This window comes from Tetrahymena thermophila, assembly GCF_000189635.1.
Source record: "Tetrahymena thermophila SB210 genomic scaffold scf_8254545, whole genome shotgun sequence".
Taxonomy (NCBI): Eukaryota; Ciliophora; class Oligohymenophorea; order Hymenostomatida; family Tetrahymenidae; genus Tetrahymena; species Tetrahymena thermophila.
The window spans coordinates 178196-203666 of NW_002476317.1; the positions used below are offsets into that span (position 1 = coordinate 178196).

Sequence of the window (25471 nt, forward strand, 5' to 3'; positions counted from 1 at the left end):
ATGATTAATATAAATAAATTAACATTTTTAAAATAAATTGAAATGTATCTAAAGATAATTTACTTAAAATCAAATTTTAAGGGTAAATAAATTTATAATTAATTAAGTAGAAACAAATTCTAAAATTTTAGTTTTAAATAAAAGCAAAGATATTTTTAGGTTTTAAAGGAATAGCTTATAGATAGAAAGTTGCACATTTTTTTAATATTAAACGAAGATGTAGGGATTTGAGTTTTCAGCTATGCTTCATTCCTTGAAATTAGAAAAGAAATGGCTTATGGTAGGAGGAAGCATAGGTTTAGTTGGCTTAGTTGGAGTTTCATATTGGGTATACTAAAATTGCAATATCAAAAAGGAAGAAGTTATAACTAACTTTTTGAATAAGTATAAATTGAATTATGAAAAATCACTCATAGTTAAACCTAAAGAAATTAAACAAAAACACAATTGTGAAGAAACAGAGAAAAAAATCATTAAGGATTTCAACCATTCCATTTCTAAGTTTATCTATAAAGGAATCAAGCTTGAAAAATTCTTTAGCAAAGTAAACTCTGATGGTGAATTTGCCAAAGAATTTGGTCGTAGATTCTACGATTTATTTGCTGAGTTATTCAACTAGTTTTTAAAATTTATTTAAGAATAAATTAGACTTAGATCTTTGCCAAATTATTTGTATATGATTGATCACATATTTGAAATGATATTTGATTAGCTATTATAGCAACTTAAATATTCTAACTAATACGAATGTGAGTTGTTAAGAGGACTTATAGCTAGAACATTCAATCACATGATATTAAGCGACTTGCTACATTTGACTCATGATTTCAGATCAAGCGTTCCACCTTCTCATGCTTAACAGCAATATGAAACTAATTATTTTGAAATTATTATCCGTTATACAAAACTAATGAGCATAAAAACATAAGAAAAATTCTGTACTATCTTATAAATGCTTGTTAGTTACGATAATCGCTTTTAATTCTTTTTATAGATGTGTATAGCTAAAAATATAAATTTTGTTTCTTGTATCGATAGCAATTTTACTTAAGCTCTTAATGAACTTTCTACTTCTAGGTCAGATGAAAGTACATAGCACAATTTCCATAATCAGCATATTTCCCATCGTTAGGATATTTCTTTGCAGCAATCTATTCATAATGTTACTAAAGGTGGTCCAGGGTCTTCTCATTAAACTCAAAACTTCAAATCTCAAGGATCAATAACATACACACATTAAAACGAGCATAGAAGAAAACTGATACCTTCTCCAATCTGCAGAATTTTAAGCAGTGGCATTAGTTAAAGCTGTGCATAATAAATGATACAAGAAGGATTTGCATTTAGAATCATTGAAAATTTGTGTTAATTATCCTAAAAAAGCAGTAGTGATCTTTAGGATTTAGAAAAAGTTTTATAGAATTTATTCCTAATTATCATGAACATAATAGAAAACAAATAAAACAATTAACAATTTTTCCAAGAATATAGAGATGATATTTTAGAATTGTTATTAAAATCTTTAGCATTTTAAGAGACTAACGAAACAACAACAGTCAGTAACTCTAACATAGTTGACTTAGTAAATTGGATGACATTTAACATAGACATTATATTAATTCGTGCAAAATGCTCAACATGGATTTAAAAAATACTCACTACTTTCCTCTGCTAGAACAAAACCTAAATTCCTTAAGTAGGACCATTTTATCTTTAAGAAATTCGCTGGATTCATAAAATTAGAAGAGATGATAAACTCAAAGGATTTCAACAGCTTGAAACAGACCTATCAATAACCACTTTGTTTCTCCATTTAATTCTTAACTCAATGCAAGAAGTTCCCCATATGAAAAATATTAATTAGCATTTTATTTAATCCATTCCCTTTGCAGATGATTAAGAAAGATTTTTTATAATAAAATCCTTCTCATCCTTGTTACACAATTACGTGTTTATGAAAGAACTATTTATTTCTATGCTGGAAAAGAGTTGCTAACAATCAAATCATTTGATTCTAACTTTTACTGAATTTAAAAATTTTTTCTATTCTCCTGAAGGAAAAGTAAATTTATTGAATTTTTTTCTTCTTCAATTAATCAAAGAATTAAAATAAGTCAGAATACTAGCTAAATTAATTTGAAAAAAAAATATTTTTCTGGCTTAAATTATAATTAGGAAGAAATTAATGTCATTCTGATTTTTCTTTAACAGATTTTAGTTTTATAAAAAAAATATGAATTTAATTAAAATAATAATTTTAATTTAGAAATATGATGAAGTTTTATTGGCATTGTAATTGATGATTCTTCTTGGAGGAGGAGATAGTCTTTGTGACACAATTGTATAGAGATGGTAGAAAGATGCAGAAGAATATGATGATTTTAAGATATACATGAGCAGTGATATAGCCTTTTTATTATAACTACTTGAAAATGACATTTGTTATTTAAATGTTAATGCAAATTGGTAAGAATAATTAAAAAGTTATGAATCAAAAGCAAATTATCGTAATCACGCATACATGAAAGTTTAAAAGCTGATCATTAATTATTTGCAAATATTCGGACCTATGGAAAAAGACAACATTAAAGATTATATTTAGCATTAAATTTCTCAACCAATTTTAGACTCTGATAATATTTTCGAATCTGCTCTTGAAGAAGTAGCAGAATAAACTTTCAAAACCAACCAAGGCAATGGCAATTTATATTATAGTAATCATAGTAGCAATAGTTAACACACATAGAATTTTAACACATGTAGTATGAAATTTAAATTAAAGGAAGAATATAAAAATAAATACTTCCATTCACTTTTCAATCGAGATATTCCTTAACTTTTGTAACTTTTGAACAAAATATAATTGAATTCCTAAGAATGTATTTCTTTGAATTAGCATGATTTGAACATTGAATCATAGCTTAATGAACGCGATTAACCTATGGACTATCTTAAATAAGTTAGAAAAGTTATTATTGAAAATATTAATCTCCACACAAATTTCCTTGAAATCTTCATAGAAAACATCCCAATTTTCCTTGAAAAGCTAAGAGTCGTTTGCCGTATTTTGAATTACATTTTCGATGTAATTGAAGAAGGTATTTTAGATTGCCGTGCATCTAAAAAGCTATAAAAAGATAGTATTAAAAGTCTCCTAGTTAAGTATATATTTAATCCCTCTTTAGCTGAAAAAATACAATATGTATCTGAATTAACTGACGAGGATGGAGCATTGATTGCTTATTAATTTATTCCTACATTATAAAATATTTCTTACAGAAGAGAAGCCATTAAAGATCTTATTAAAGATATCTTTAAGGGTGTTAATATAGCTGAAATAATAATATGATCATTTTATACATTAATATTTTATAAAAATTATTTATTTGATTTATTAATAGTTTAAGATTTAATTCTTTATATTTTATTTAGCATAATAATCTTAATAAGAATAAATATGTTACATCAAAAATAGAGAGCATTCATTTTATCAAAATTTTCTATCAAATGTTCAGTTATTAAATTTTTTATTTAAATTTTTTTAAAATCCTAAATTTAATCATATTAAAATTTTTTTTTATAAATATTTATTAAAAATTAATTTCAATTATTTAATTAAGAAAATTAAAATTAGCTACTTTGTTACTTTGAATTAAATATAATCATTTATTTTGGTATGAAAGTATTAATTTAGACTTACCTTTATATTTCACAAAAAACAAACAAATACTTTAACAAAAAGTAATCTTCAAATTATATTAAATTTTCCTTTTATAACTTATGACGTTTTAGAGTTTTTAATAATAAAATATACTTACTTACTTATTTACAAATATTTTTTGTTTATGTGATCTAAAAGTTTAAAAGATATATATAAAATAATTAACTATAATTCTTTTGCTTCTTTTGAGCTTAAAATTTGGTTTTTTAGATAAAAATCACTTAAATACAATTAAAAAGTTTCAATATTTACATTTTTTAATAAATTTATACAATGAAAATAGTTTTATATAATGAATGACTGACTATTCAAATATATGAATAACCTATAATTTGGATTATTAATTCATAAATAATTTCTAATTTATCATTTTGATATACTTAAAATCAATATTATTATTTATATTATTTAATTTTCAATTTTAAAGTTAGTTATTATTGCTTTTTATTTTTCTTTGTTTTTATATTAGTTTAAAAGGGCTTTCTTGAGGGTTTTTTAGGAATAGACATTTGAGAATTTTTCTATTTTTTTCAGGATCTTAATTTTTTGGAGTTATGCTACTATTACATAGTTAGAGAGTGGAGCTTTTCTAACTTGAGTTTTAAAAAATAAAATCACTAAAGGTATTTTCTGTATTCCCTTCAGCAAGCTTTTGTTAAGGTGTATTACTTTATGAAGCGTTTGCATTAGTAAAGGATAGTCTACTGTTGATAGGGCATATTTATGATAAACTCCTTTATTAATATTAATCCCGAACACGGTATCTTTATTCAATATTCTACTAATGAATTGAATTCAATTTTCTTGAAGGAGAGCTTTCAATATCTTCAAACAGTTAAATTTAATTGTTGGAAGATTTCTTATTTATTTGAGCTAATTAAATCATTATATTTGCATTATTTGGCGAGCAGTCTTTTTCTTTTTAATCAACAATTACTATTTTTTAAGTAAGATTATTTTATTTTTAAAGAAAATGGTTGCTGTTTTGATAAATACTATCATTTTTATATATTTAGTTGTTCTGTAACTCATTTTAGTTCAAAAATGAGATATTTTATTGATTTTTAGTAAAATTATCTATAGTAAATTGTGTAAAATCAGACATTTTATTGACCTCCTTTTTTATAATATTTTATATTGTTGTTAATGAAGAGTTTTTTATTTTTTAACTTAAATTCTCAAATTAAGAAAACTAAGAAAACGATTTTATATTTTATTAAGATTCTGGATATATTTGTTAAATAGTTTCTTCATTTTCGGATTAATAATATTAGCTTTCTTTATTATTGACAGAATTTAATTTAGAGTATAAAACATTTTTCGTTTATTTATTAATATTTTTTGGAGATAGATTATCACTTATTTTATACTAAATGACATTAGTTTTTTAACGAGAAGGAGATAGACTACTGCCTTATTTACTAATTTTTTATGGATAAAACTAATTATTTAATTAAAATAATTTAATTCTTCTTTCATAAGGCATGTTATTTGGTCTGATAGGGTTGTCTATAGCAGATTTTGGTGATGATATAGTTTTATCAGATTTATCTAATAGAGAAGCACTTTAAATTTAGGATGAATTTTTGATAATTTATTCTGATTCAGAGTGTTATTTAAACATCTTTTAATCAACTTCAGTGTTACTGGAAGAATAAAGTTATTTATCATTTATTAATTATTTATTATTTTAGTGTAATACTGAAATAGATGATTAGACTTGAGATATAAAATAGTTAACTATATTACTATTATCAGGATTTTAGTTATTTTTGTATTAAGTTTATTGGTGACTCTTTTAAAAAAATAAGGTCTAATTTTTAGAATCTGCTGTGTTTTTTTAAGATTGATAATTAGGAGTTTACTCTGAATTTATATTTTCTTATTTTAATCTGTTTTTACTTGTTGAATAATTATTTTTATCCTATTAATATTTCTTTTTCTAAACCTAATTTAAGTGATCTTAAAAAGTAAAGGGTTCTTGATGTTATAGTAATGATTTTTAGTTATTATGAGACAATAAAGTTGAGAATGAATTTCTTTAGCTAGCATTAGGACTTTAAATAGAAGATAGAGAAGCTACCTTTTATATAAACTCATTTTGGAATATACTTAAACCATTATTCAATTATTAATCTGTATCAATATTAAAATTTGGCTTTTTAGTGTTAATTACTAAAAGTTTTTATTAATTTTCTAAATTTATTCTATCTTTTTCAGACTTTTCTTATTAAATCTATTATTAATTTACTGTGATTGAGTGCTAGAATTTCAACGAAGAGTGCTTTTTGCCATTTCTAATGCAAGACTAAAACTAATTCTTGTTACTAGTTTCTTAATCATTACAGAGTTTTATTGATGAAGATAGTGTACTAGCACTGTTAGTATTTGAGTGAATAGCAGGTTATTGTATTTATTGTTGTAAATTAGGCTTACGGAAATCAAGCTGCAAAGATTAAGTAAAAGAATCATTTTCAATTTAATTTTTATGAGGTAGAACAGAGTTATATCCAAAATTTAACTTAAATTAGTTATTAGAACCTGTTACTGCTTCATATTTATTCTCTTTTTGAATTCCATTCTATAACTATTTAACTTTATATGTATTTACAATATCGATTTTCTGTAAGAGCTATGTCTTTTATGTTTGTTTCACATCTTTTGGTGAATTAGCGAAATCTATTGATTTTCCAAGCCTAGAATAAAACATCAAGGCTTTTTTTTTTATTGGAGAGAGCTATTCTTCTTATTAGTCCTTATCACTGTCAGTAGGAGTTTCAAGAGGACTCTACTCTTCAGATTTAAAGAAATGGATACTCGAAATTTTATTAAAATCTAATTTCAAATTATTAGCATTAGATGTCATAGTCTTTATCTATCTATCTATCTATAAACTTAATCTCAAAATTAATTAAATATTTTTTTATAAGATTTATCAATCTTAGCCATGTAAACAAAATAAATCAAATACTTGAAAACAAAATGATAATTTTGTAGAAAAAAATTTAAGGTGTCCAATTCAATTGATTCTACATTACTAGAAATATAAAGAAAATATTCTTCATACAAAAATATAACAATTGAAATTCAATGATGTTTAAGTCAGTTTGTAGTTAATAACATCAAATAAACCATACAATTATTTAATTACCTTCTTGCAAAAAACAATGCTTAAATAATAAATTGTAAATAAACATCTACATTTCCTAAAAAATAATTTTTAATTCACTTTTCTCCATTAATTTAAATCTAAAATTATTTTGAAATCAATAATTTAATTATTTTTGTTGGCAAATATATTTTTTAAGGATAACAAAATATAAAGTAACTTTTTAGTAATAATCAATTTCTAAAAGCAAATCTTCACAATAAACTAAATTTAGTTAGTTATAAAGAAACTTTAAATCAATAAATTTATAAACGATATAAAATAATATAGACAAACTAACTTATTTACTTTCTTAATTATTTTTTTTATTTATCAAAATTATTTATATTTATATATTAATTTCTATAGAAAAAGAATAAAGGAATCGATTATCAATCATTTCAAGATTAAATTAGCTTATTATTTTACCATATTCCATCTACTTTTTCTCCATTTATTTTATAAAAAGATCCTGGACCACAAACAAAATCATTTTTAAAACTACCCTCAAACCTCTCTCCATTAGAGAGATAGAGAGTTCCAAAACCATCTTTATTATCATCTTTGAATTCTCCATCGTATTTAATCCAGTATTCGTCAACTTAATCAAAATCCCTATAATCAAAGAAACTAAGCAATTCTGCAGGGTTTTCGTTAAATAGTGCTCCAAAACCATGGAATTTATCTTCTTCCCAATATCCGTCATATGCAATTTTACCACTTGCATAATATAGCACACCTCTACCATTCATTTTATTATCTTTCCATTCTCCATCATAAAGACCACCATCTTGATAGAAGAATCTTCCCTATCCATGTCTCAAACCATTCATTTTTTCACCTTCATATCTAGATCCATTTTAATAATTTTCGATAACTACTTCTGGTATTTCATTATTGAATCTATTTGAATAGAATTAATTATTATTATTATAATCTGAGTTTTGGTAATTAAAGTTTGGTAGATTTTCTTAAACTTTATATTATTAGGATTAGTTATTTTGTTATGATTGCATAGGACTAAATTGTTAATAATTATGATTTGATTAAGCTGATTAATTTAAGAAGCTCTAAACATTAGTAACAGGAGTAAATGTAGGGGCACCATTTGTCTTGACATTAGAAACAGGAGTAATATTTCTTGAAGCAGCGTCACTCATTGATTATTATTTTGTGTGTTATATTACTTATTTTTATTTTTTGACTTGTTCTTCAGGTTCATTCATCATTTAAGAAGAAAAATTTTTTGAAATAACATATTAATTATTTTATCCATCAGAATTTCCAAGGTATTGTTGGTTTCTTTTTTGAGTTTAATCTCCATCGCTGCTTTAGCTTTAATTGAAATTCGCATAAGATGTATTATTATTATTATTACTATTATTGTTATTTTTGATATCATATTTTTTAATAATGTCATCAATATTATTGTTTGCTTCTAATTTTAAATAAAATTAAATATTAAAAATTTATAAATATGTTTAAAAAATTACTTGTATTTCCTTTCCCATATTGTATTGAATAATCTATATTTTATGAATAATCGTTTGTTTATTAAATTACTGTGCCATAATTTGATGTAGCATTAGAACTTATTTATCCATATTTGGATTCATATTCCATCTTGGCTTTTAATTCAGCTTCCTGAAGTTTCGATTTTAGTTCTTCAAAATTAGTAAGAAGATTTTTTCCATCGTTTGCTGATTAAGGAATTGTGAACTGTTGTGTTAGAGGGAACGATGATTAAGCAGGTTTTGATTGATTATTAATATTGCTAAATGAAGTATTATTAGATGTCAAATTAATACTCTTAGCTTAGTATTAAGGTAAATAAGATGATAAATTGTTATTATTTACTGTTGTTGGAGTAGAATTAATACCATTCAGATTATTTTTGATTATATCTTCTTTTTAATTTTTTAAATTATTTTCATAAAAGCTATTACTAAAGCTTTTATTTTGCTAGCTAACAATTTTAATATTTTATAAATCATCTAACTTTGTTTTGTTTTCTTATGGGTATTGATTTTGAGCTTTGTAGGGTGTTGTAGAAGTTATTTATTACTACAATTTAGGATTATTATTAAAGATATTAGATTACTAATTACTAATTTTAAAGTCATCAATGTTCGAATAGTTGTGAATATTTGAAATATCATTCAGGTTTTAAACATTGTGATCCTTTAAAAGCGAAGAATTAGCTTAGCTATTATTATGGAATGAATTGTTTTTTTGCATGCTACCATTTATGTTTCCTTAGTTTTGAGATTGCATACCTCCTGCACCTGTGATATTATTGTTTGCATGTAAATTAGCACTACTACCACTTCTCATATTACCATTTAAATTGTTATTATAATTTATATTCGAAGAATTATTATAGAAACTATTAGATCTGCTAGAAGCCTTTTGCTAAGTATTATTAAGAGCTTATTATTAATTATATTTATTATTGTTATTGTAAGTATTATCTATATTAAATTAGCTATTTAGGTTGTTATTTTGTTGTGATTATAAGAATTGTTCTACTTCTCCTTAGCGCACAGTTCCTCTTTCTATAGCTCCAGTATTTTCATCTGGTTAGGTTTTGCAAATATAAATAGTCTTGACATTCATTAGCAATGATTATAAACTTTCAAAATCTTTACTCATAGGATGACTAGGTAAAGAAAAATTAGCATTAACAGGGGCAAGTGCTTTGGAAGATAAACTATTGTTTGTAACGGATGAAGTACTTTGTATTGAAGGAGGCAGAATATTGCTAGTTTATTTAACCGCATAGTTTGTTTTAATAGTATTATTTTAATTCAAATTGCTATTTTTAAGAGGATTACTTCCTTCTATTTTACCTGATTATGATATAGACCTTGAAGGCACAGCTGGAGTTCTAACTTCCTATTAGTGCTAAGCCAATTAATTAAATTATTGTTTTTCAGCATAATTTTTGTTGTAGTTTTGAGGATTTTATCTCTTTATTTAATCAACTGAGTCTTCTGTATCATCAACAACATTTTCATTGTCCTCGTTAACAATTTTTGGCTGTGTGCTTGGAGATTACTTCATTTTATGATTATTTTATCCAACTATTTCACCTTAATGCAAATCTTTTTATTATTCATGGATATAATGATTTTAATATCTATTTTATAAGTCTAGCTGTGGGTTGCTTTAGTCATAATTCTATTTTTCATGTCCAACCTATTCATATAAAATAATCAATCAATTTAAAAGCTTATTTGAATGAAATGCATTTGAACTTAATCATCAATAAAATTAAAACAATATTTAATGAACTTTTTGAATTTAAACCATAAGTGCTTAAAAATTAACTAATTAAACATAATTTAAATAAGACATTGAGCTCATTATTTACTTAAATGTTGCTTGGCTAGTGAGGATTCTTAACTTAAAATTACTACAATTAATTCCATAACTAGTTAAAATCAGGTCTTGTTTCTTCACCAAGTGATGTCATTATCCCTAAGATATTCGTTAGTTTGCTGCTGTAGTTTGATTTGAATTAATTAAATTTTTATTTAAAAATATCTTCTTAGAAAGCTGGTTCAGGATAGTAAATATAACAAGAATCAAGATCCTCGAGTAAACCTGCACTTATGATAGTCATACCAAGACTAAAAATATCACTTTTAGATGTATCATGGTTTGGAGACCAGTTATTTTATGCCAATGCCTGAATTTATGATTAAAAATGAATAAAAATAAGTATAAATTATATGTTTAGATATTACCTCTATCAAAGCAGGAGAAAGATATGAGTTTTTAGGTGGTTCTTTTGGGTTAGTTGCAACTAAAGAAAAAGTATTCATTTATTAAATAACCTAAGAATCAGCAATTTTAACCATTTAATTTTAGTCAAAGAATATATTAGATGGTTTGATATTCTAATGAGTAATCCCTTTTTACTATAAGTAGCTTAATGCAGAAACGCTTTACATAAGAATATCCCATAGCTCACTTTCTATAAAATGCTAACCAGTTTATTAGTGAAGCTAAATATGTTATTCTAGATTATCGTTTACATACTCATAAAGAACATACAATTTATAAAATGTGCTGCATAGTTAAGACTCTTTCTTTTATGCTATGCCTATAAATATGATAAAATTGTAAGTTTATTTTAAGTAATTTAATTTTTCATAAATCAAATGAATTATTTTATGCAATCTATCTATCTAAATTTGCCATTTTTTAAAATATAGAATAAGAAGTTTCAATATTTTTGTAAAGTTGCAATTATTGAAATATTTACCTAGAAGCATGACAATATTTTCATGTTTTAACTCTTATCTTTTCTTGTATTTTGAGTATGCTTTTTCAAATTCATAATCATCTGTAGAGTTATATTCTTTTAACAAACAATATGCTCCTGTAAGTTTATTTTGCATTAAAACTCCTTCTCCATACTTTTCATCCTAAATATTTTTGACAGTAATGTAATTTTCCATCAGTTACGAATGCTCATCTGCATTTGCTTTCACATCAGAATTTTAATTTCCCATTTAACTCTATCCTTAAATTTTTTTGTTAGCTACCCTAAATCAATATTTGGTTATTATACTACTTCTATATAATTAATATTGATTATTTTGAATTCTTCCTATTTAAAATTTTGATTTTATTTTTTGTTTTAAAATTAGATTGAATATTATTATCAAATATAATGAATGTATGTATGCATGTATGAATAATCAACAATTCATTTTAATTAAATATTTTGCATTTTTGATACACATTTCACTCTGTCTTAATCAACTGCTAATTTTCAAAATATAAATTACTTGTACATTGATTCTCTTTCTTAAATGTAAATCAAAAAAAAATAATATAAAAATAATTGATTTTTATGCTTCTTATAAATATTTTACTTTTATTTATATATTTATTTATAAATTTAAAAAATCTAATAATATAGATATATATAACTACGATAAAATCAATAAAAAAAGCAAATAAATTTATGATCGATAAAAAAAAAAATTTAATTTTCAAAATTTTAATGATATTTTTTTTGGACTAAACTTATAATTTAATAACTGATGTAAAATTAAGGTATATAGATTAGATAAATCTTATTTATTGGATATACAATATTACTAAAAAAGGAGTAAATATGTTAGGTTTTATATAAATTAAGAATCAAAATTTTAATTTACGTTTTTTTAATTAGAATAAATATAAAAAAATATTCTAAAAATCAGTTATGAAATAAAAGAGTTATAATTTCAAATATTATTTATTTTTTAGTTTTTAATTAATTACTTTTATTTAAAAGCTAGACAAGTTAATAAATAAATAAATAAAATTATTTGGAGGATTTTGGAAAAAAATTTTTCTCTATTAAATAAGAAATTATTAAACAATTTGCTATATTTTTAATAAAAATATAAGTGTATATTTAGCTATTAGAGAAAAGCGAATAAATTAAATTAAAGTAGATTATAAAAATTAAACTGAAAATATGTTGATTAAGATTTTAATTTTTATTGAAAATGTATTTTGTTTTGTGAATTTATTTATTTATTAATTGATTAAATTATTTATTCAAATTAATTAATAGAGGAGTTTTTTGTACACTTATTGTCTAATAATCAAAAAATATTTCTTATTAGCCAAAATTAGTAATATGAAGAACAGGGAAGAGACTGAAAAGAAATTATTATATTTATTATTTTAAAAAAATTAAAAAGAAAGTTTTTTAGAAAAAAAGGCAGAGCTATCTATCTCTTAAATAGTTAGGAAGAAAAACAGGAAAAACAATCAAATTAATTTAGATTTGTGATAAAATACAAGAATAAACAATAGCAAGACCATATAGCAAATCATCTATATTCTGTTCAACATAGAGATTTAATATATATAGCTAAATAACTTTTGATAAAAATTTTTCATTCATTTTATATTTTATAAAATAAATATATTCATAAATAACTAATAAACCATTCTATCAGTTAATCATCATCATCATCGTCCATATCAACATTAACTGCAATAATAACATATTGATTGATTAATTAATCACTGCAGTACTTTCAAAAAAAATCATAGATAAAAAAGATTCTTTTCATTTTAATTGCAAAATTAACTTTTTAAAAAACATTTTTTTGACTTTCAAATAAAACAAACATCAATAACAACAACAAAAAAGAAAATTTGTGTGAATTAAAAAAATGGATATAGAAAAAAATAAAGATATTTAAGTAGAAAAGAGTTCTCCCGAAAGAGAGGAAGATGCTCAATAAACAGATTTCGTTCGTATCACAGGTATAAATAATCCTAAAAAATATCTATCATATCGAAGGCATTTAATGCAAATTTTTGGAATTTTTCTTATCAAGCATGGCTAAACCAAAAATTTTACTTTTTATAAGACTGATTTCAGTCCATCATTAAAAGATTTTTATATAATTAGTTTAAAAAAAACTAGTTTTAAGACATTTTTATAGTGATAGATAGATTAAATCTTATTTTTTATAGATGAAGTAATAAAATAAATTTTTTTAATAAAAAAGAAAAATTGACTGATGTCAAGATGATTAATAGATTCAACTTCTAGCTCAGAAACTGCAAAACTAACGAAGATAAATTAAATGATCTCAAGGTTCTTTCTGAAACACCATCTCCTATACTCAACAGGTTTTCATTTATTTTTTTTCTTTGTCTTTCTAAATATTTCTTTATTTTTTTGATTTTCCTCTTCTTCTAACCTCCTATTCCCTCCAATAATATCACATTCAAATAGGCCTTAAATAGACTCTATTAAAACTTTATAAACTAAAAACTATGTAATTAATATATTCTTTAACTAAATTAGATTTTATAGCTCTCCTGGGCTTAGGACTCTTGGTGAGTGGATTTATGAAGGAAGTGATAACATCACTTAAAATTCTGAGGTTTTAGAGAAAATTTTTGCTCTTTTAAAGGAAATTACACTAAAAAATGAACATTTTGAAAACGCTCATGTAAGTTTATTTAATTAAAATCAAAGAGTCATAATTTTATTATAAATTATTAAAAGTATCTCGGACTAGGTATAGAGAAGATGCACATAGCCTAACAAAATAGTGAATACAACGAAGCACTAAATATTTTTTATAAGTTTTATAACCTCAACAAATAAATCATCAACGATTGGCTTGAGTCATTTAAAAAAAGAAGTCAAGACCCCAACTTTAAAAGACAGTAACTTTGGTCTGAATAGCAAAAATTAAACGTTAAGAGAAGCTTTAATGCTGCTAATAACAATAATAACATGAACAACAAATATCAATAAAAAGACTTTAACTAAAATAAATTTAACTAGGGCAACAACTTTTAAAAAGTAAATATTTAAATTTTAAATTTTTATTTTAATTTTAATATACTTATAAAAAAGGGTAATAATGGTAAATATGGAGCTAATAACTTTTAAAGAGGAGACTCTCCTCCTAACTAAAAAAAAGTAAAATACAATAACGGAAACGCAGGTAGCACTGGTTTTAATAACAATATAAATCTTAACCAAAAGCCAGGAGCTAAATCTGTCAGGTATAAAATGATGATAAATTATTTTAATCTGTTCTATTTAAATCTATTCAAGCTAAATTATTAGACATTTTATTAAAAATAATTGATTAGCTATTTATTTATTTATCTCCTTAGTCATATTGAGTACTAAGTACATTCATTATATTAAAATTTCTTTAAAAAGTTTATTCAAAGAATGAACTAACTATTTTTATTTTTTGAATGAAGAAATTGAATAATGAATGAAATAATAGGTTTTCATTATAAATAACCCATCTAGTACTTTCTATTGAGTTACTTTCTTACAATAATTAAATAAATAAACAAATATACTCAATAAGACATTTTTATTTTTTTGCTGCTGGCTAGTTTGATTTTATGTTCTTCCTCAATCAATTTATGACGATTTTTTTTTAAGTATTATCTTTTGACTAATACTTCAAATAATATTGGGATTATTTTAATCATAATATGGCCAGTCTAAAAATGTGTCTAAAATATCTTAAAGTAAAGTGTAGATTGGTTAGCTAGTTGAATATGGACGAAATTTGATTAATTGTATAATTTTTTCAATAAATAGGTTTTTAAGTGTTTTTAAAGGGCAGTTTTTAGCTGAAATAAATTATAATTGCATAAATATTAATGCATAAGTTAATATATATTCATTATAATTTTATTATTTTACAAAAAGAAAGAAAGAAAAAATTAAATAATAATTGAAATTTAACTGAAGTACAAAAAGTTGGTGTACTTTTCAGTTAGTTAGCGGTTAGTTTTGCATGTCAATATAGACTAATTGTTTATTTTTTAAAGATAATAGATTATCAAATATTATCTTTATCTATAAATGGATAATTATCACGAATTGACATGCTTTACTAAAAATTTTAAGCTTTTACATTTTAAAGTAGATATCAAAATATTTACTTTGACTGCTCCTAAATTAGCACTAAACCCTTAAGACAATTAATTTTAAAATATTCAATAATTAGCTAAGAATCAACAAATTTAATTATTATAAATACAACTCAGCTCTAATAATTAAAAAAAATTTTAGAATAGATTTAAATTATAATTCATTTTAAAAAATCTTTTCATTAATTTTTATAATTTTATTAAAGGTTCGCTAACACTGACTAAGTTAAGAGATTCAGAAAAGAAGATGAACCAATTATGCCTGATTTGACTGAAGAAGAAATAGAAAAATACTAAGAAGAGTGTATTTAAAAGAAATAGTCTGATAGCCATATTTTTACAAGTTAAGATATGAAGAAAAGAGAAAACAAGCTCGAAAAAGAAAGCAGAAATCAATAAAAGGAGTCTGAAAGAAAAGAAAGATAATTGCTCGATGAAATGAAAGAAGACATTTAATGGAGAACTCCATAAAAATTAAAAGGTCTTCATTCTTAATATTTTGAAATCCTCAGCTCAGAATCAACTGAGAAAGAGCTACATAAATAGAGAATACTCTGTAAATTACAAAGTTTATATGGAAGTGATGCTGAGATTCCTTCTTCTCCTTCTTACGAAAATGTTATTAATGATAAAATATCTGAAGAATAACCCAAATAAGTTTATTTAAATAAAATTGATGAGAATGATTTCATTTAAATTATAGAAATGGCAATAAGAAGTAAATTAAATTTTAAAACAAATTTGTTTTATTAAAATTATTTTTAGGTGAAAATTAGCAACAAAAGTAGAAAGTCGAAAAGAAAATTCTTAAAAGTATTCTTAAAATTTCTAAAGAAGAAAAAGAACTACAACGTAAAAAAATGATACAAGAAAAGAAAAAGCAAGCTGAAGACGAAGAGAGACTTAAAAGTTAAATAAATCAGAATACCTTCAACTAATTGATTGACTTGATTATGCACAATAAAAACAGCAGAGATGAGCTAAGTAATTTTTTATTAAATAGCTAATTATTTTTCAAATTTTATTAACCAACTTTTATTTTAGAATAATCAGTTAAGGCCTTAGGACTCACAGAAATAGAACTTTAAAATATTTACCAAAACATAAATGTTATAAAAAAGCTTTGGCATCAAAGATAATCTGTTTCAACTCCATCTAATGTTAGGTATGGCCCTGCTGTAGAAGAGAAAAAGGAACAAGAAAAACCAGCAATTCCCCCTCCTTAAAATCCCCTCACATAGCAACCATTCAATAGCAACTTTATAAATAGACCAGCCAATAACAGTTTGCCAAACAGCTAAAACTAGTAGCCTGTTATTAATAATCCTTTTTCTACATCTTACAACCAATAAAATTCTTAAAACACTACCTATAACTAGTATCGTAGCTAATAAGTTAATCCTCAATAAACTTTCTCTAATAATTTCAATAATAACTTCTCAAATAATTAGCCTAAGTAGATGCAAGGAAACAATTCATTTAATGCCTAATAAAATAATTTTGGAGCCTCCTAAAGATTCTAAAGTAATAATAATCCTTAAAACAACTAGCATATTGTGCCTCCTCCTCATTCCCATTCATAATAAGGCACTGAGTTTAATTAACAAAACCCAGAATAAAACTAATAATTCCATGGTATATAAAATTAAAATTTTTCATAGGAACATTAAAATTATTATTAGCATCCTTAAAACAATAACAATTTTAGCTACAATCCTAATAATACTAATAACAGAGCTGGTCCTTAGGCTCATAGACCAGTTAATTAGCCTCCAATTTCTTAACAAAACAATCCATCTAATAACTAATTCTATCCCTAATAAAATAGAAATTTCAATAACAATAACTAATAGCCATAATAACATCACATTAAATAAAATAACTATAGTATACCACCTAATTAAGCAACGGGTAACAATATTCAACATCAATAGAAGCAACCGATTGAATAGTTCTAATAAGATTAAGGATATTAAAATAACTTAGGATAACCTTCATAAATGATTTAAAATAAAACTTTTATTCCATAAAAATAATTATAAAATCAATAAAATAAGCCTAATTTTAACTCTAATATTCCTGATTAAAACGATTAAAAATAAATTGCTACTCCTAATTCCGGTGTTGCCTAACATTAAAACGAAGAAAGTAAAAAGCACATACCTTGTAGAATGTATCATTCAGCTATGGGTTGTAGATATAATGTTTGCAACTTCATGCATAATCCTGAATATTAAGGTAGACCAGTACCTAATATGTAAAATAAAGTTAGACCTATGTATGCACTAAGTAAAAGTGGAGAGAGAAATTTAGAAAACACGTTTGCATATAATAAAGCAAACTATGAAAAGAGAACTGGATAACTAAACACTTTACCCTTTCCATAGGCAGGTGGTATATCTACTACTTATCCTCCTCCATTACTTAACTAATAATAAAACAATCAATTTACTAACTTACCATAAGTGTAGCAGCAAAGTGTTAGACCACAAGGTCAAATCTAGTCTTAGTAGAATAGCATGTTTATATTTTAATAAACCAATCCTCTTTTGAAGTAATAGCAAAAACCTTAGCCTCCTTAAAAGATATGATTTAAATTTCAAACATTCAAAAATTTCAAAACAAAACAAATATTAATATATAAATTAAACATACCTACCTAATTTAAAACAAAAACTCTCATTAGATCACAACTTCATTATAGAATTTCAACAAATTTAAGTTATTAAAATTATTTTTTGTATTATTTTGTACAGAATTAAATATAAGAGAATTCTTTCTTTATATTGTTATGATTTACTTCTAACTTTTTAGGTTTTCTTTTAATTTTTTATCTAGAATTAATTCTTTAAAGAATTTACTAATTATTTTGTTAAAATTAAAGTAATAAAAATCTGTTTTAAATGAATAGTAAAGAAGGAAAAGATACCTCAATTACAACAAATTTGTAAGAAAGAAAATTAGATGAGTAAATAGCATAAATAGAAAATGAAAATTCTCTGTTAGTTTAATTAGAAAATCAAATAAATGTGGAAAGCGAAAAGCTAAACGTAAATAATAAACCATTTTATTCTTGTAATTTCATTTCATTATTTCTAAATTTAGGTAGAAAAAAAAGCACTTCAAGAAAAGATTAAACAACTTCAAGAATAGAAGAAAGAAAGAGAATAAAAGCTTAAAAAGAATAATATGTATTGAAAATATAATAAAATTTTAAATTTATGTAAGTAAAAATATTTGCAAACAAATAAATACCATCTTCAAACCTATTCTTTAATAAAATGATATTCTAAATTCTTTGCAGTTTTGATAAATATTTAAAGTTTTATAAAAATACAAAATAAAAAAAGGCCAATCAAATTTTATTAAAATTATTAAACAATAAACTATGCTACTTTAGCAATAATAGATATTCAACCGTTGAACTGAATAAGGTTGTTGCAATTTATTTGATTCGCATAATGTACTATTTATCATTATAATTATACTAGTGTTTACTTTTTATGAATATAAAAATATGGTTACAAATTTTATATTGCATTTTCACTAATTATTTTTTAAGAATCAATTCAAACCTTCGGGCTTTGAATAATCAACTTTTTAATCCCCCATTTATTGTTTTTCCTTCATTCTTTAATTAACATTTTATTAAGCTTTTTCCTTTATCTTTTGAATCTTATTAAACAAATATCTTTATTCAGCTTCTTCGTTTTCCCATGAACTCTCTTCAGTAAAACCTAGCTTTTCAAACTCTTCTTTTTCCATAAGTCCAGCTTTCATTCTACAACCTAAATAATCTATTTAATGCTATCTACATCTTTTAGGCATGAGTTAATGTTTCAAAACGCAAGAATTGTATGCTTTAGCAAATTCATCGCATTCATGGAAATGATCAAGAGGAAAACTACCTTTATCTATTTGATTATTAACAAAAAAAGATTTAGCAGTTGTATTTTGGCATATGTTTATAATGAATTAAGCCAACTTCCTAAATTCAATATTCTATTTATTTAACACTAAATGATTGATTACCAGGAGCCTTAAAAGACTATCTTGACATAATATTAAAAAACTATTGCTTGTTTTCTTAATTAAATTAATAAAATACTAAATATTTAAGATATATTATTAATTGAATACAAAATGATTAAAGAAATTAATTAAATCTTTTAACTAATATTGAATAAATTAGAAATTTCTTTATTTGATTATAAAAGTAAAATAATTCAGATTCTTTTAATATATTTTTGATATCAATACTAATTAATGAATGTATCTAGTAAAATAATCATATCGAAGTAGCATTTCTTCTTCTTTTTTTGATTGGTTTACAAATCTCTACTTATTTTATTCACTTAAATATTAAAGTTTATTTATGTTTTAGTACATTTTTAAAATTGATTAAATTAATTTCTTTTATTCCTATTGTATAGTTTTTGCTTTACTAAATAATTACATTTTTACTGAATTTGAAAAGAAAAAACTTATTTTTAAATATTTATAAAGATGAAGATTTTATTGAAACTAAAATAATTGGAGTTTTAATTTTGCTTTTAAAAATAAGAAATACTCCTTTCCCTTAAATGCATCTATTATCAAAGAAATGTGTAAAATAACAACAAGCTTCATTGCTGTAAAGTGAATTAAAATGTTTGTTCGTTGAAAGATGATTATTAATTAATTAGTATCTGTTAATTTAAGACAAATAATTAATTAGCATTTGACTTTTTTATTCTACCAATTCTAAGGTTACTAGTACTTTCAAAAAGAAATTTAATAATTAATAAAATAAAGTAATAAAAAGTAGGAATAATTAATTAATATGCATGGATAGCTTTATTAACTTTGAAGAGCCACCAATTACAAAACCAAAGCTTAGAGTTAATTTAGAATAAATTACCAACCCACCAAGAGGTGAAACTAGGACATCTTAGATTTCAATAGAATATAATTAGCCTCAAATCCTTTATGATTTTAGAACAAAGCACCAAAAAACTCAAGATGAAAAAAATATAGTAAAATAAATATTTTCAATAGTTACAAACTCCCTAAATATTAATAAATTGATATTTAGTAGCCAGTAGAGAAGAAAAAAACAGTAATTATAAATTCTGCTAAACCTGTTTAAACCGAATCCAACTAAAATAATGCTCTCTCCTCCAGCGTTAATACTCATCCTAATAATTAAATGAATACATAAACACACAAAACTGCAGAACAAGATAAAAATTTAGATTAAAATTAAATTGACCCTCCTCTTTCGACGACTTAACCTGCTAATGGGAATTTGAATAGTCAAGAACCAGTATTAGATGGATCCACGCACAAAGATGAAGTGAAATAATATTTTAAAATAAAGTAAGCTATAAATTTAAAAATATTTGTTATTTTTTCTTTAAAATAAGTTCAATTAACTAGCTATAATCTAACTTACTAAATAAACCAATAATTAACTATTCAAATAATTTATACAGAGAGATATCTTTAATGAGGAGAAGGCTCAAAAAATTTCTTAAAAATTCGATTGTTAGTTGGTTTTTTTACATTATAACATGGATATATTTACTGATCATGTTTGTTTCTATTTCTCTTCAGCAGTTACTAAATTCTGACGATGCTTATTTAGCCTCAGTAGTTATAAATTATATAGAATTATTTTTACTAGCATGTCTTATTTTGGAGTTCCTAATGGCAGCATATACTTAAGGATTTTGTGTAAATTAAATAACTATTTCTTAACTAGAATAAAATAAAAATTTTTAAAAAATTAATTAGAATTATTTTAAAGTCAAATTGCAAGTACTAGATTTTATTATAATATTTCTTACACTGGCACTTGTTATCCTAGATTTATTACTCGGAAAAAGTCCTTAATTCACAAAAATAGCAGCAGTAGCTAAGGGAATGTTTAGATTCTTCAGAATTATACTTCTTTTTAGAAAGGTTAATTTAATTAAATATGTTCTTTATTTATTAAGCAAATTTATTTATAGAGCAATTAATTCAAGAAAATAAAGGCAGCTTCTACGATAAAAACACCTGCTGAAAGAATAATTGATATTTTTACTGACTTAAAAGAGTTTTTTGATTCAAAAGATATCATTGAAGATATTGAGTGGTCTATAAGTGTTATAGCTTTAAATAAAATTTATGAAACCAAAATTGTGATTTAAGGTGCAGAAAACAATAAAGAAGTAAATAAAATATTTTAATGTGAATTGAAAAAAGATAATTTTTTCCAAAAAGATAGTAGATTGGATTAACTATGGAGCTAGACAAAAAGAAGAGCAAGATAAATAATTTGATTAAGATATTCTTTCGAATAAAAATATAGATACAAAGTTATAGACTTATGTGAATTAGATTCCTCAACCTATTTTAAAATATTTTAAAGATGTAAATGAATTGAGCTTTGATTGCTTTGAAGTGGAAAAAATAGCTAAAGGGTCGGAGACTTCATTTCTACTTCTTTATTTGTTTTAATCTAATAATATCTTAGCTTCTGTAGATATAGAACCTGATATTTTATTCAACTTCTTCAAACAAATTGAAAAGGGTTATAATGATAATTTATATCACAACAGACTCCATGCATTTGATGTCTTACAAACTGCAAATTTCTTTTTGAAATCATGCAATTTTATTGAAATAGCAGCTATAAATGAGTTTGATTTATGCACCATATACATTTCTGCAGCTTGCCATGATTACGATCATCCGTATTAAATCAAACATTCAAAATTCTAAAATTTCATAAATTTTGTTATCTTTGATATTTATTTTAACAAAAAAAGCATGATTTACCATTATTTTATTTTATTTTTAAAGCTAAAAAAACTACCATAAATAAGATAAATAACAATAAATATTACTTTTAATTATTAACATAAATTCTTTTATTATAAAACTTATTATTTTAAATAGAGGAGTTAATAATGCCTTCATCATAAATACTTCTCATGAAATTGCCTTAACTTACAATGGTAAACATTTTTTTTCATACACTGTTAATTTTTAATATACTTATTTCTTTCATCAGACTAATCTGTATTAGAAAATCATCATGCTAGCAAAACATTCTAATTGTTTAATGATCAAAATTTAGACATTACTGCCAACTTTACAAAGGAATAATATAGATCATTTAGAGAAATGGTAATATCTATAATATTAAGTACAGATATGGCAAAACATTTTTCTGACATAGCCAAATTAAAAAGTAGACTAGGAACAGGTTTGTTGATTGATTTATTTATTTATTTGCATTTTTTTTTTTTTTCATTTTTGACTTTATTTTAGTTTTTAATATGAATAACAAAATATATACTTTTATTTGAATATTTATTTGTAGATGATTATGACATAAAAGGCAAAGATAAATAAATGTGTATTGACACAATTATACATGCTTGTGATGTTTCTAACCCTGTTAAGACATGGAATGTTTATCAGCAATGGGCTCATAGAGTGTTGTCCGAATTTTGGAGCTAAGGTGATCAAGAAAGAAGTTAAGGAATCTAAATAACTTACTTGTGTGATAGATATACTACAAATACTGCTAAAAGTTAAGTCGGATTTATAGATTTCATTGTAAAACCTTTATATGAAGTAATATGCAATTTTTTGCCAGAATTAAAAAATTATATGCAATAAATCGATTCAAATAAACAAAAATGGAATGAGCTCGTAAGTTTTTACGATTAAGACTTAGGTATAAATTTTCATTTAAATTTTTTTAAAAACTAATAATTTTATATATTTAAAATAAATAAATAGAAAGAATAAAGAACTAAATATAATAATTATAATAATCAAAAATAATTTGAAACTTAAGACTAATTAGATTTTTCAGAGTCAGCTTTTTTAAAACTTTACTTTTAATTATTAAAATCAATTTAAATCTGCTTTTGTTTCATTTAATCATTTTCCTTTTATAAAAATATAAAATATTTTAGATTGCTTATAATGCAACACTCAACTAATATTTCACAATAAAAAATGAAAATTAATTTAATGTATGAATTATCTTTTTATTTCTTTGATATTTATTAGTATTACTATCTATATAAACTTAGAATAATATAAAAAATTTATTCAACTTATTTATTACTTATTGTATTATATTTTTTATACTAAATTAATCACCAAAGCTATTTCGATTTTGTTTTCTTTAACAAATAACTAAAGTTTCTTTATCCTTGTCTTGATAAATTAAAAAAACATCTTAGAGTTTAACAATTATTCTTAAGATGGAAAATCATTTTGTTAATCATACTTATAGATTTGATTAGCCTCCTAGACACAAAAGCGTATCGAATTTGATTAAAAACAAAACAATGCAAGATTCAAATAGCTATCTCAATCAATTTTATTACAAATAAATGGAAATTATTAAACTTTAAAAGGCGCTTTAGGGCTATTAAGTTAGAGGAAAAATAAATCCTATTAATGCACAAAGAGCTTCCACCAGTTCATTAAATGATTCATCGTAAAAAGTTAGGCTTCCTTAAATAAATTAAGATAATTTAAGTAGAATAAAAGATGCCAAAAAAAAAGTGTTGCAACCTGTCAAAATATCAGCATAAATGTAAGTAACTTTAAATCGTTTTTTATGATAAATTAACTAAATACATGAATAAGCTTATAATATATAAACATTGAATTTTATAAATTTTTATTAAAAATATTTTATAAAATAAAGAAAGTATAACTTGTCTAAAGAAATATAAGATTTATAGTCTAATAATTTGAATGGAAATTATTACTACTTATAAGATAAAAATCAATAATGGGAATCAAGAAAGTAATAGTGGCTCTAAGGATTAGATGGTTGTTTAAAATCAGAATTTTTAGATTATTAAGAAATGTATGAAAAATTTTTTAAAGGAAAATATGATTAAAAAAAGAATTTGTTGAAAAGTAAAAAAAAAATAAAAAGCTTAAAATGTATAAGCTAAAACAATTAAGGCTCAAGCCAAAATCATCAAAACAAAATAGAAGAACATGCTATAGATTAAAATCAAAATTAATCGTTTTAGTAGGGTGATGAAGAAAAAGATTATTAATAAGAGAAAAGTTTTAAAAAAGATGAATCCGAAAGCCATAGAAATACATCTCATGTATAAGAATAAACTGAAGCTCAAAATAAGTAAGCATAATCATCATCTTAAAATACTAGTGCTATAGCAACAAATAGGCTAAGTAACTAAGATTAAGAGAATAATAATTTTGCAGAGCAGAACTCTGATATAATTCACAATCAAGATGTAGAATAAAACTAGTAGATAATCTTATCAGGAAGGCAGTAAGATGGATTAATTACAGAAGTAGTTTTGAATTAAGAAACTGATACCAAAAAAAATGCTTAAAAACCTTAAATAAAGCCAATTTAAATCTAGAGAGGATTGCATGAAAATAATAATTAAAAAAAAAAAGAATTATTACATTAAGAGCATCAATATAAATTATCTATCGTATCTCCTACAATGTTACAAAATACAAATTAATCTGATAATAAATACTTCATCAGCTCCTAATCATTAAATAGTAACAACTAAGCTCACTAAACACCTCGTGTATTTTCATAAATTAGATCTCAGTTAGATAATTAACTGTTGTATTCCCCCTTGTAATCAAATATAACTTCTAACTAAGAATTCTATCCTATCAATAACTAAATTTATGTTAATTACCCTTATTAAATGAATATGTATCTTAATACTTTTTAAAGTTCAGAATAAAGTAGCATCTAAAACCCTCAAACCAAATTCTCTTTAGCATAGCTAAAGACTAAAAACTTTAGTAAAGGTAACAAATTTTTTAAATTACTTTATTATTAAAATTTTTTAATTTTAAAAACAGTCTAGCAATCATCATAAAAAAGCGAAGATTTTTTTTTCAGGGTTTCACAAGTTGTAAATGTTAAAAAGATTTCATGAATTAAAAAATGATTTCACTATATTTTTTTATTTGTTTGTTTATTTTTTTAACTGTTTACTTAAATTAATAATTCAATTAAGTTTTTGAAATATTAAAATGTCGTATTAAATATACTTATTTTGATAATTAAGTTTTGCACAATTGTCTTAAGATTTCGTGCGTAATATATGATAGTGTAAAATTATTTGTTATATTATCATAATTCTTATGCTATTTTCATTTAA

The 25471-nt window shown here is 23.4% G+C and overlaps 8 protein-coding genes across 8 annotated transcripts; 5 read left to right on the forward strand and 3 right to left on the reverse strand. All coding sequences in view use genetic code 6, as the record gives it.

Annotated features, from left to right (window-relative positions):
- Positions 1–217: 217 nt before the first annotated feature.
- TTHERM_00148870 (transmembrane protein, putative) lies at positions 218–3349 on the forward strand (the record flags this gene model as incomplete). The annotated part of the gene is made up of 2 exons (XM_001021522.2): positions 218–2062; positions 2267–3349. The coding sequence occupies 2 exons, from the start codon at positions 218–220 to the stop codon at positions 3347–3349; spliced, it is 2928 nt and encodes a 975-aa protein (XP_001021522.2).
- A 787-nt stretch (positions 3350–4136) lies between these two features.
- On the reverse strand, positions 4137–6587 carry TTHERM_00148880 (hypothetical protein; the record flags this gene model as incomplete). The annotated part of the gene is made up of 1 exon (XM_001021523.1): positions 4137–6587. The coding sequence occupies one exon, from the start codon at positions 6585–6587 to the stop codon at positions 4137–4139; it is 2451 nt and encodes an 816-aa protein (XP_001021523.1).
- Positions 6588–7270: 683 nt separating this feature from the next.
- On the reverse strand, positions 7271–11389 carry TTHERM_00148890 (protein kinase; the record flags this gene model as incomplete). Its single annotated transcript, XM_001021524.1, has 5 exons — positions 7271–8307; positions 8363–10067; positions 10243–10560; positions 10619–10977; positions 11140–11389. The coding sequence occupies 5 exons, from the start codon at positions 11387–11389 to the stop codon at positions 7271–7273; spliced, it is 3669 nt and encodes a 1222-aa protein (XP_001021524.1).
- A 1668-nt stretch (positions 11390–13057) lies between these two features.
- Positions 13058–17899, forward strand: TTHERM_00148900 (hypothetical protein; the record flags this gene model as incomplete). The annotated part of the gene is made up of 8 exons (XM_001021525.3): positions 13058–13151; positions 13400–13523; positions 13702–13849; positions 13906–14208; positions 14263–14414; positions 15515–16026; positions 16074–16292; positions 16353–17899. The coding sequence occupies 8 exons, from the start codon at positions 13058–13060 to the stop codon at positions 17897–17899; spliced, it is 3099 nt and encodes a 1032-aa protein (XP_001021525.2).
- Positions 17900–18211: 312 nt separating this feature from the next.
- On the forward strand, positions 18212–18506 carry TTHERM_000148919 (hypothetical protein; the record flags this gene model as incomplete). Its single annotated transcript, XM_012798963.1, has 2 exons — positions 18212–18358; positions 18414–18506. 2 exons carry the CDS (start codon positions 18212–18214, stop codon positions 18504–18506), a joined length of 240 nt encoding a protein of 79 aa, XP_012654417.1.
- Positions 18507–18872: 366 nt separating this feature from the next.
- TTHERM_00148920 (CHCH domain protein) lies at positions 18873–19425 on the reverse strand (the record flags this gene model as incomplete). The annotated part of the gene is made up of 2 exons (XM_001021527.2): positions 19341–19425; positions 18873–19222 (listed from the first exon to the last, which is right to left on the reverse strand). The coding sequence occupies exons 1-2, from the start codon at positions 19366–19368 to the stop codon at positions 18873–18875; spliced, it is 378 nt and encodes a 125-aa protein (XP_001021527.2). The 5' UTR covers positions 19369–19425.
- A 1370-nt stretch (positions 19426–20795) lies between these two features.
- Positions 20796–23134, forward strand: TTHERM_00148930 (3'5'-cyclic nucleotide phosphodiesterase family protein; the record flags this gene model as incomplete). Its single annotated transcript, XM_001021528.2, has 8 exons — positions 20796–21023; positions 21084–21251; positions 21302–21502; positions 21555–22027; positions 22233–22291; positions 22348–22542; positions 22660–23019; positions 23085–23134. 8 exons carry the CDS (start codon positions 20796–20798, stop codon positions 23132–23134), a joined length of 1734 nt encoding a protein of 577 aa, XP_001021528.2.
- A 423-nt stretch (positions 23135–23557) lies between these two features.
- Positions 23558–25246, forward strand: TTHERM_00148940 (hypothetical protein; the record flags this gene model as incomplete). The annotated part of the gene is made up of 3 exons (XM_001021529.1): positions 23558–23895; positions 24010–25115; positions 25170–25246. The coding sequence occupies 3 exons, from the start codon at positions 23558–23560 to the stop codon at positions 25244–25246; spliced, it is 1521 nt and encodes a 506-aa protein (XP_001021529.1).
- Between the last annotated feature and the right edge of the window lie 225 nt (positions 25247–25471).